Genomic DNA, 12,566 nt, shown 5'->3' with positions numbered 1-12,566 from the left:
GGATCAGACGAGAATGAAAAAAAATTGGTAAAAGTTTGAATATTTTCTACCTGGAATAGAAGATTAAAGTAGATTGTGTCATTTGGAGAATACGATTAGGAAGCATTTAGGCTATGCTTCCAAGGAGAACATCTACTGACTGGTTTATTAGACTGCTGCAGTGTCACATATTTGATTTGAAGAAGAGGAAACTTTGAAACATGAAAAAGCTTTTTTTTAAATTAATAACAGGAGGGTGGAAATTTCACTTACTGTGACAATTTTCTTTTTTTAATTTACTATTTAGGTTGCATTTCAGCAACAACAAAAAAGAAATTGTTTAACTCAGGGGGAGGAAATTTTTAAAACAACTTTGGATCAGGTCAGGATGCATTGTTAATTAAAACAACAAAAACAGATACTTGAAAGACAATATCAAGGATCTGTTAGTATTAAAATATAATTGGTTTAGCAGGGTCTTGAACTGTCTACTTCCCTCACAACGAGGGAAGTGCTTACTGAAAATGAAATAACCATGAATTTTTGTAAAAATGTATACCTGGTAAATAGTGAAATTATATTTAGAATGAATTTGATCCTTAAAAAAATGGGCCAAATAAGTTTTTAATGTACTTTAACTTAGACCTGAACAGTTCCCGATTATTCAGCTGGTTAAAAAAATTAATTGATTTGATTATCCTAACAGATTCATAATGAATTTTTTTATAATTATTTCTAAGAATGATCATTAAACACCAACATATGATGTGAAAAAATGACATAAAACTGTTTATGATATCAAAGGTAAATTTTGTGTAAAATTATATTTTTAGGGTAATATTTCACATAGAATAAATTAAATATTTGAGCTGAACCTATTTCATTAGCTTTGTTTTCAGATATTTTAAATATCTAATATAGCAGATCTGATTTTTCATCTGAATTTAGCTCTTTTGAAAGAGGAGGTGGTGTGGTGACAAGTGTGATAGCTTGATATTGATTTTCACTCTTATGCTCTAATATTGCTGACATAGTGTTTTGATATCAGCTCTTATGATTCTTTATTGTGTTTTAAATAAAGAATATTTTCTTTTTTTCCTCTTAAAAATCTTAAATGATGACTTATTGGGTCTTCATTCTATTTATTTTATTTTAATGTTTTAATTATTCTTTCAGCATTTTAAATGATTAGAGTTTGAGTAAAATAAAAATAAAAAAAAGTTCATTGTACTTTAATATAATTAATTTATTTACTATTTTAAATTCATTTTTTCTTAGTCTTTTGTGACTTGGTTAAATGTAATTATAAAAAAATAAAACAATAGTTATTCAGGTTGAATTATATTTATTTTTTGTTCCTTGAAAAATGTGTGCACACTATCAAACTAACAGTAAAAAAATTAACAAAATAGTCATTGACAACATCAATCACTAGATTATCACCAGAAAATATCTTTCCTCAGAGTTCGTTCTTTAGGTTCAGGAATAAATGGAGATTGTAGGAAATCATATCTGGCAAGTTGGGAAGATTCAGTAGCAGTTCAAACCTCAATTTTGTCATTGTAATTGTTTTAATGTGAATCAAGCATTTTTTGATGAAACAGCACTTTTTTCTTATCCAGTTGCGGTCTACTTTTTTATTTCTTAGCAGACATATTTAATTGGCATCACACTCATCATTGAGTGTCCTTTCCTTTTGTCATGTAGTCTATGAAAATTATTCTGTTTGCATCTCAAAAAGCAGTGGTCACAACCTTTATTAACTGAGAGCACTAACTGCCTTCTTTGGCATATTGTACCTCTTGGTGTCTGTTCATTTTAAATTTAATCTATTTTTTAAATCGTTTTTAATTTACAACAGATATTTTACTTCTTGTGTGACTATTTCTTTGCCTCAAATGTGCAGTGCTAAACCCAGGTTTCATTAAAGGAAACATCCATTTGAACAATCGTTTGGTCAAATATGAGCAAACATTACAGCTACATTGCCATACACAAAACTTATTCATACCCAAATTTTTTTTTAGAATCTCATGTGTAAGTCCAGTTCAGATACTTTATTTCGGCTATTTCTTTGACTTGATCTACAGTCTGCCAGAACATTTCTTTAATTGTCACCTCACCTCATTGGCCAACCATTGCAGTATTTGTTTTCAGAGTTCATTCAACCAGGTTAAATTCTGCAACCTATTTGTGAACAGTTTTAATTTTAAATTGCTGTACAGACTCATCAAATACTGCATCTAACTTGCTTTCTATTTTGGTAGCCATCTTCCCTTCATATACTTCCCATACTGTGGGCATATCCTTGAAGCAAAACCAGTTCCACATGTATGAATTCTTGGTAGTTGTTATGAGTTTAATACAATCTTTTTAATTTTTTTTTAATAACTTATTTATACTTTAAATTGTAATTTAATTACAGGAAAAATTTCATCATTCATAGTATGTAGCAATAATTAAATTTTGGTCATAATTGTGAAATTTTTTAAATATCATTCTGTTTCATTTACAGTTCGGTTTTTTATTCCAAACATGGATTCTAATATAGATTCTTGTAGTATAATTAAAACACTGCACTTTAGTATTGCATTTAAAAAATTCAACTTCCTCTAGTTGAGAATATTTTGTTTTTTAATTATATTTTAATTTATTTATAAACATTGTAAAATAATTGAAAAAATCTCTGTGATGCAGATGCTTGGTTAAATTTTTTTGAGGATGGATTTTTGTATTTGAGATGAAAGCAAACTTAATTTAATTCTGGATACATTCTGGGAGTTGTGTTTTTTCTGTATGAATGATGTAAGTTGTATTTGTCAATATTAAAACATATTTGCTGTTTAGTACCGCTAAACAGCATGGTGCCAATGTAATGTACATTTGTAGCTCTGAAAAAACCATTTAAATTACCTATAAAAGAGACTAAGCAAGGTGGATTAATGTTCATTTCAAAGTTAAAAGAATGCAACTCTTGATAAATCTCATCTATTTTATGTTGATGATAAGCAAATGGGTTTCAACCAAATTATTATTCAATTGTGAGGTGTGCATATGCCTTATTAAGAGTCAGTCAAACTGAGCCTCTTGCATCAAAATTAAATGTGAAACTCATAGAAAAAGCAAAAGAATTTTCTTATTTAGTTGGTAAAACCATAAACGATTGGAAAAAAAGGTCAGCATTAAAAAGCAATCTTACACAGGCAAGAGAGCTTTCATGCAGTAAAGAAGTTTGGTAGTATTAATATAGATGTGGAAATTAGAAAAAATATTCTTAAAAATACTTGGATAGTGTGTAGTGTTTAACTTTCAATGTAGAAAAACATTGAAAGTAGGAGAAGCAGAAAATAACAGAAAAAGGGTCTTTGAAAAGTTTTAGAGGAGAATGCTGAAAACATAGTGGTTTAACAACGTTCATAATGAAGAGATTCATGATGAGGAAAATGTTTTTCAGACTCTTATAAAGTAGATCTACTAGATTGGTATAGTCTATGTTAAGATGTGCAGGTCAATTTAACTTGGCAATAATCAATATATTTAGTCCAAAACTCAAAGAAAGCCAAAAATTGGAATATATAAAAAAACAATTGTGAATATTATATATGTGAAGTACATTGAGATTAAAAGAGTAGTAAAAAATAGAACTATTAGTAAAACTAATAATGCAGACAACATAATATTCATTTATTTTCCATAGATTACTTTAAATTATATTTGCTTAATGTGTTATGATTATTTTTATTTAAATTAAAATTTCATCAACTTTTATTTTCTATTACTAGTTTATAGATTAGAAGAAAAGGAACAAGAAATGAAAAGAGAGTATGCTAAACTTCATGAAAGGTATACAGAGTTATTTAAAACACATATGGATTATATGGAAAGAACTAAAATATTAATGGGTACAGCCGATCGTATGGATGGACCAGGAAGACCTCGTATTGGTCCTTTAAGTTTAGCTCATATTAACAGGTATGTAATATTTATTAAATAACACATAATTGTTAAGTAACATGAGTATGAAGTTATAGGAACACACATATGCCTGCACTTACAAATATGTATACTACTTACAGTATACGATTTTACAAATTGTTTTTACCTGCCCTTTTTTTTTTTACTTGTCAAAATCTTTTAACACCAAAAAAAAGTTAAAAGGTTGATTCATATCTTTTTTTAAAATTATATCCTTTAAAATTATGACTTATCAGAGGTACCTGTATTTTCAGTTCCTCAAAATGTTGTTTGAATAATAGATCTCAGATTTATAACCACATAATTTAACAACCCCCTTACTTTACTAAAAGTAGATGTTTGATAGGTTGCAAAAAGAAAAGTAATATTTATTGTTGTCAGTATAAGTATTTACATTTTCTTTTCGTTGCATTAAACCACTTTTTTTATTATCTATTTTGACCCAAAACTTGTCCCTAATTTCCAACTTCATTAACTTACAGTTCAACATCTTAACCATTTTGTTATCATTACACTTTGTACACCACTGCAGTAATTTTAACATGATGTTTTACAAGGGATATAAAATTTAAAAAAATATCTAAATTCTTGCATGACTTATTGAATTTTGAGGTCATTTAATAGTTTATATTTCACAGAACAATCCTCTATTGGGATATTATCATAGATGTGTATGTATAGCTAAGAAAAGATATTTCTGGTTTTAATTGCACAGATGGCCACTTAATCATGTTTTTATACATTTCAGAATAATATAGAATCTGTATTATATTATTCTATATTATAGAATCATATTATATAATTAAAATACTGCACTTTAATATTGCTTTTAAAAATTTCAACTTCCTGCAGTTAAGGATATTTTGTTTTTTAATGCAACCACCTGGGATGGTTCTTACATATACCTTAAGAAGGAAAATTAGATGAATAAAATTATAAATTAAATATTGCAGACCCTTGCTGTGAATCGAACCTGTGACAGCCAGCTGATCTACCTGTACTATGGCTTCATGATGCTAAGGGCTTGATTTATGATCTGGGTTAGGGATCGATTATGTGCTCTGGTTATCATTTAGGCTACAACCTAATTAATTAACCTAGGAAAAAGTTATATGAAACATTTTGTTTTAAAAGTTTTTATATCATGTAGTGAGTGCTTGTGTGCACAGTATGTTACATAGTGAGAAAATTAAAATTGAAATACCTCTTAAATTTCATCATTTTAAATAATGAAGCAATTTTTTGTTTTTTTGTGAATTTATCATTTATGTGATTTAATAATTCTGTACAGGAACCTTGAATGCTTTAGTGTAGTTGTATGATTTTAAAAAGTTGCAGTACATGGAAAAAAATAGTCTATATTTTTATATAAAGTTTTATTATGAATATCATTGTTTTTTATTTAAAATATTCAAATCAATGATAGCACTAAGAAAGAAGAAACAAGAATATTACCTTATAAAAGAAATATATTACCTTTTAAATTCATTCTTTTTTTAAATGAATTTTAGGTACCTTCCACACTATTTTTTGTAAACAACAATTTTCTTTTTTAAAATGATATGTGGGTATCACAAAATAAAAATGTAATTAAAAATATAATGTAAAATATGTTATATTATAATATAACATTAAATGTTATAATATATAAAATATATTGCAATACTTTGTGAAATTCTTTCATATTATCATGAAATTCGTGTAATCTATGAATCCCATAAAAAAATTTGATCACAAAATGTGTTTCTCCTCTAGATTTAAACCTAATTGTTATTTTGTGATACCCATGTAATTTTGTGGGAAAAAAACTGTTTATAAAATAACAACTGATGATGATAAGAGGTACCTCCAAAAAACTGATTTTTCATTAAAAAATAAAAATTCATTAGTAAGGTACCTTCTCTGGTTTTTTTACTGCTTAAATTGATTCATTAATTTCAATTGTGGATATTAATTTTATAGTGTAATAATTGTAATGAGTGAAAGTAATTATTTAACTGGTAATTTTTCAGTTAAATTGTTTAATAATTAATGGTATTCAGTATATATGATTATTAGTAATATATTTTGTAAAATAAAAAGCTTTATGTATGGTGTATTATAATTATATTGTGATTTTAAAAGTCTGATATCATAACTGAAGAACCCTTAGTCAACATAATGTACTATATGAATTGTTGTTTGCTAATTTGAAATATTTATTTAAACTTACATAAAAGGTTGATTGATTATTTTTGTTCAGTCAGTGCAATTTTTTAACAAAAAGCTAATGGAGTAAGTTAATCTTTTGTTTATAATGATTTCCCCATAGATTAAAGCAGAAATATTGATGAATAAGGATATGCTAAAAAAAAAACTTTTTTCAATTCTTAAATTTTAACTTCAAGTCTACGCCAAAGTCAAGGTTCAGTATGTTGCTGATGGTAAATTTAATCTGTTTAAAAAAAGTCATCAAGATGTATTTTTTTAAGCAATCAATTTAATCTGATATAAATTTTTATTGCACAAAGAAGCAATGTTATTAACTTAAATTTATAACATTAAAAAAAAATTTACTTATGAGAGAAATTTTTGTAACAAAAAAAATTTCATCATAAATGGCTGAAGTTATTTTTAAAGAGAAACTTGCAAAGATTTTGGATTCTATGTTTATCAATTGCATAAGAACTGAGCAGTGAAGAATGAAGTATTTAGACAAACTGCATACATTATTTTGATTTTTATTCCGGTAAATCTGTATTATTACATTTCATCATGTTGATCAGTGAAATGGAAATATGTATGTATTTTTTTTTAAGTGATTGTAGAATAGCTACTTCAACTGTATTACAAAAAGTCATTCTTCCTATCGCTTATTGTTGATGTTGTAGATGATTGATGTATTTAAGACAATTAGACAAATTTTTTTAATTGAATATTATGAGCAATTCTGTTTTGTTGGTTACCAACATATACTTTAATCAAGTACTGAAACAGTTTCAGAACTGGTTATTTTCAACAACAGTACCACTTGTAGGAAAAATTACCTAATGAGGGGACTAAAATAGAATTAAATGATACTTAGTTCTATTTTAACTTGCAAAAGATTCTTCTCATTGAATCTATTTATTTATTTGTTCATTTTCTGGTAACACAAATTTTTATTCCTTCATAATTATTCCATAAAATTGTAACAGTTTATTTAAGTTTTACTGTTCATAATATATATCTTACTGATTATCATTATCAGAATTATTAATAAGTTCATTATGTAATTAGAATTATTTTTTATTATCTTTTAGAATTTTATATTTTAGAATTTATTATCTTTCATAGGATCACTTTAGGCACTCCATTATCCAAGTTTCTTTGATGGAACTGTTTGGATCTTGCAGTCCTTCCATTACTTTTTCATACATTCCGATCTATGTGCCCTTTCTAGTGTTGAAGATGTTTGTGTTGAGGTTTTTTTTATGAGTGTGAAGCGAGTGGCTTTATTCTTGATTTTTCTTGTTAATTTTATCTTATCTGTGCTGTCTTCTGGTGTAACGCCAACTTCCTTCAGATCCTCTTTTATTTCTTTGATCCATCTGCATCCTGTCATTGTCTTTTTAGAGTCAAGATTGTACTGTACTAGTTGTTTCAGAAGTCTTAAATCTTGTGTCTCATGATATGTCCAAAGAATCTACTTCCTCTTACACATCAGTGATGGGCTCTAACTCTTTGTACATGACTTTGTTGTACACAATCCACCACTGCCCATCTTTCTGGTACTTTTATTGATGCGGTTTCTTCCAATTCTTCTTTTGATTTTCTGGAGTCTGTCTGTCTTTGATTGTTTGATCAGATGGAAGAGTGTTTCTGCTGCATAAATGGCTTCTGGCTTTTTAACTGTGTTGTAGTGTCTTATTTTTATGTTTATTGATAGGCATTTTTTGTTGTAAATCTAATTAGAATACTTAAATAGAACTCATAATTTTGAGGGACATTCTTTGATTTAATTACCTAAGCATAATAGTTGTAAGCATCTTACAGACATGACATTACATTCTTATTGATATATAAATTATTTTTTTATTTTTTGATGTTCGACTATTGTGAACATAACAATTTTAATTTAAAATGTAATTATACATAAAGATGTTACACATATCAATTTTGCATTAGCATCTTCTAAGAAATCCCTGATGATGGTGTAGTGACTCCGAATGTACTAGGACATATATATTGAAAATTGTTGGTAAGTGGAAACTTTAATTTATACAGACATTATTTGAGTTGGTTAATGATGTCTCTTAGATCATCTTTGGTTTTGACGTTTATAATTTATATTAAAGTAGTAATAAATATGTTAGTAATGTAGTAATATTAATATAATTTAATTAAATTTGTAAATTGAAGAATAATTACTTTAATTATACAGTCAGTTCCTATTTGGAACAGAATGAAGGTGTTGTACAGAGTTAAATATCTCTAGGGGTTTAGTTGGCATAGTAATGTGCAACAATATATTCAACTTGGTGAAAGTAACAAGTCACCTTACTCTTACTTTTCCTAGTGAAAAAAGCAAACGTTTCATTTAAAGCAAATAAATATTTACGCCTAATTTATATTCAGTTTGCATTATTGAATTAGTTTATAAGTTTTAATTGTAAATTGTGTGAAGTTAAAACTTTCATTGCATCCAAGTTCATTAACTACAACTTGAGCTTCAAAATTTTGCTTAACTGTTCACTACAGTTATTATTTAATATCTCTAATGTTAAAAGTAGAACTTATATTTTAATTCCTTATTTAATAGTTAAAAATTTAGCTCAGAATGGAGGGAATGGAGAACAGAATCAAAAATCAGAGATCAAATCAAAAATCAGCTAACTGGTAACAAATTAAAATATAGTAGAAAATTCATGATGAAATTTTTCCAGATTGTAAGAGAATGATGTAATTCACTGAACTCAACACAACCTTAATTCAGTACACAATTGACCAGCATAGAAATACTTCATTTATGCAGTAGCTTTAAAGTAATAGTAAATTTATTCACTGGATTAATATTGTTTCACTTATACTTCAAATATATTCCATATAATACTCTTAATATTTTTTTACAGATCATCGGGACCAATTTCATTTGGTTTTCAGTCTTTGGAAAGCGGGCCAGTTAGATCATCCGGTAGTCCTGTCGGAGAATATGCACCTATACCTGCATCACCACCAGATAGCAATCATTCCATTACTAGTTTAAGAAATGAGCTTCAGCCTAATTCGGTTGGGTTTTTTTAGAAATTTTATTTGCATTTCAATTTTGTTAACTTTAATTAAATGTTATTTTTAGTGCTATGTTACTTTTATAAGATCACTATAAATGAAATCATATGTAACTTTTTTTTTTTTAGAAATGAATTTTATAATGTCCAGGGAGGGGATTCCTTTGATTCAGAACCTTCTGGATGAAAGGCAGAAATTCTACCCCTAATTGTCTTAGAGGGTGGCTACCCTAATTGATAAAGTAGGATTAAAGTTGAACATTTTAGAATTTTAATTTATAAAGATTTATTTAGCACAAATTTGTTCAGATTAATTTCACAAATTAAATTTAAAGATTTTTTAAAATTCAATTTTTAGATTTTATCCATTAATATGTAATAATACAATAGACTCTTTGTTACAGATAATAAAAATGTCAGTCAAATAATTAGAAGTATAAAACTACTTACAAAGGAATGTAAACTTAATTTCTGAATAGGTATTAATAAAAACACTGATAAACATAATTTTTGTTTCCTAACATACAATAATGATTTTAATCTTTTTTTTGATGCTGAAAACGAATATGAATTCAGAATCTTTCTATCACCTACCATTTTTGAAAAACTGTTAAATTGTATTTAAAGGATTTTTTTTTTCATTTTTCAGCGTATAGTTAGAATTTTAAGCTCCTATATTGTATTTTGTTAGCTCATTTTTTATTGTTTAACTTAGTTAATATAATTTGTAAGCTACAAATAAGCAATACTAGACAAAAAATTAAATCATATCATAATCACATTTTATGACATCATATCTAATACTAAGATATGACATCATATCTAATAGTGAGCCTTCATGGACAAGATTAATCATGTTTGTGTAGGTCAAAACGTGTAGCTGAAAACACTGCTGTGTTGTTTGTATTAAGCACTGGATTTAGGAATGAATTAATTTGTGTTCAGTCTTATTGCTATCTTAAGTTTGTTAACAGCGCAGTGTCATAATGCCTTGAAATTGTGTAAATGATGTGGATGCCTTTTGTTATGTATGTGGTGAGTTTACTCTAAAATCAAATAGAAAAACATTACATCTTTAATTAAAAAAGCATATAATTTGTACTTTCAGTGTAAAATTGGTGATCAGGATAAGACGTGGGTTTCTCATACGGTATGCACTAATTGTTCTGTTTATTTAAGAGGACGGCTGAAAGGTACAAGGAAGGCTTTGCCATTTGGGATACCTATGATTTGGCGTGAACCAAAGGATCATGTAACCTATTCTTACTTTTGTTTAAAAGTGTGTCTGGAATTTCTAAAAAATCTAAACATACTGTAAAATATCCTTCATTGCAATCTGCAATCAGGCCTGTACTTCACAGTGAAATTATTCCAGTTCCTGACCCATCTGTGAATGTATGTTTCAAAAGCAGCAATGAAGAATCTGGCAGTACTGAAGAAGACAATAATGATTTTGATTTTGAATTATCTTCCAATAAGCCACATCTTATATCACAAGGTGAATTAAATGACTTTGTTAGTTTGTTAGGGATTTAAATTTATTAAAAAATCAGGCTATACTGTTAGAATCAAGACTGCAAGATTGGAATTAACTTCAGAAAAATACAGAAATTTCAGGCTTTTGAAGTTAACAAAAAGAACTTTTTCATTAATACTTTATTGGTGAAAATAATTTTATTTATTGCACAAATATTGATGAGCTTATGTTGCACTTAGGACAAGTTCATAAACCTGAGGACTGACACCTTTTCATAAATTCATCCAAGTATAATTTAAAAGTGGTTCTACCACACAACAGAACAAATATCCTTTGATACCAATCGCTTACGGTATTAATTTGAAAGAGACATACGATGTGAAGAAATATGTTCTTGAAAAAATAAATTATAAAAAACATAGCTGGAACATATTGAAAGTAGAACAGATTTGAAAGTTATAGCTATTTTGATAGGCATGCAGTTAGGTTTACTTGTGTTTTCTTTGCGAATGGGATAGCAGAGCTAGGGATAAACATTATGTTACCAAAGAGTGGAAGAAACGAGACAGCTTAACTCCAATGGGAAAAATATTATTCATGAGCCATAGTTGAACCCAAAAAAAATATTTTAACCCCTTCTCCATAACAAGCTAGGACTGATGAAAAATTTTGTAAAAGTAATGAAGAAGGATAGTCCTGGATTTTTGTACATCAGGCAGAAATTTATGATTGTAAGTGTAGCAAAAATTAAAAAAAGAGTATTTTTTTGTCCTCAAATAAGAGAGTTGGTCAAAGATGATGTATTTAACTCAATGTTAAATATTGTAGAAAGTGCAGCTTGGGCTTCATTTAAAGACATTACAACATTTTTCTCAGCAAATAAAAATCCAACAATGACCATGATGTTGTTAATCAACTTCTTTCTTCATACAGAGCTGTTGGATGTAATATATCTTTGAAAATGCATTCTTCCACTCACATCTGGATTTTTTCCCGGACAACCTCGGAGATGTAAGTGACGAACACTGTGAATGTTTTCACCAAGACATTTCAGTGATAAAAAGCCGCTATAAAGGGAAATAGAATACTTACATGCTAGCCGATTACTGTTGGACATTAATTCAGGATGTGCCTGAGGCTATTTATAAAAGAAAAGCATCAGCAAAATCATTCTAACACAGGTATGGCATGCAAAATTATAAATTTTACAGATTTCAGTTATATTTCCCCTTAATTTTTTTTAAGCGTAATTTATTTAAAACTAAAGGGTGATAGAAAAATTGTATTTACAGATCTGTAATGTACAAAAAAAATTCAAGAAATGGTATCATACTTAGAGAAACATTAAAAAAATGTTTTTTTTTTCTATCAGTGAAATGATCTACATTTTAAAGTATTACAAAAGAGCACTTCTGTAACTGTATAACAGTAATCTAAATCTTCTATAATAGGATTTTTTTTAATACTATATTTTGGTAGTTCTGTAACCGAGTACAGGATGAGTCTAAAATTAATAGTATGTGGTGTACATATGTATGTACAGAATAAAAAAACCTCTAAGTTTTAGTGTTTCTTTTTTTTTTTAATTTGTATAAGAAAATCATCTGATTTATTGATCATTATGAAAGCCCTCACATAGTAAATGTGAATAAATGAATTTGTGAGTGTTAAGATACTCACAGTGGTTATAGGTACTGCATAATTGGTTTTCTATAGTATATAAATGTAGTATACGCTAGATTTCACTTCAGAAAATTGGCTTAATTTTATATATATATCTTTAATATTATATGAATTATAAACCTCCAAAACACAATAATTAGATAAGTTAAACTTAGCATATTAACTTATTTTATTACTGTAATTTGGTGGTTTATATTTCATATATT

General features: G+C 27.6%; 1 protein-coding gene across 13 annotated transcripts in view; it reads left to right on the top strand.

Annotated features, from left to right (window-relative positions):
- The window catches only part of syd (JNK-interacting protein syd), a 225,482-nt gene that overhangs the window by 52,113 nt on the left and 160,803 nt on the right, over positions 1–12,566 (top strand). For all 13 annotated transcript variants that reach the window (XR_012757479.1, XM_075373870.1, XM_075373882.1 and 10 more), the window contains exons 3-4: positions 3,762–3,951; positions 9,045–9,201. Coding sequence is in view for 12 of the 13 variants with exons in the window: in XM_075373870.1 (XP_075229985.1) it covers positions 3,762–3,951; positions 9,045–9,201 (347 nt within the window). In the remaining variant the exon portion in view is untranslated. The remainder of the gene's footprint in view (positions 1–3,761; positions 3,952–9,044; positions 9,202–12,566) is intronic.

Source organism: Lycorma delicatula, chromosome 8 (assembly GCF_047948215.1).
Source record: "Lycorma delicatula isolate Av1 chromosome 8, ASM4794821v1, whole genome shotgun sequence".
NCBI classification, from domain to species: Eukaryota; Metazoa; Arthropoda; class Insecta; order Hemiptera; family Fulgoridae; genus Lycorma; species Lycorma delicatula.
Note: the sequence above shows the minus strand (reverse complement) of the source record. Positions and strands in the feature narration are given on the sequence as shown.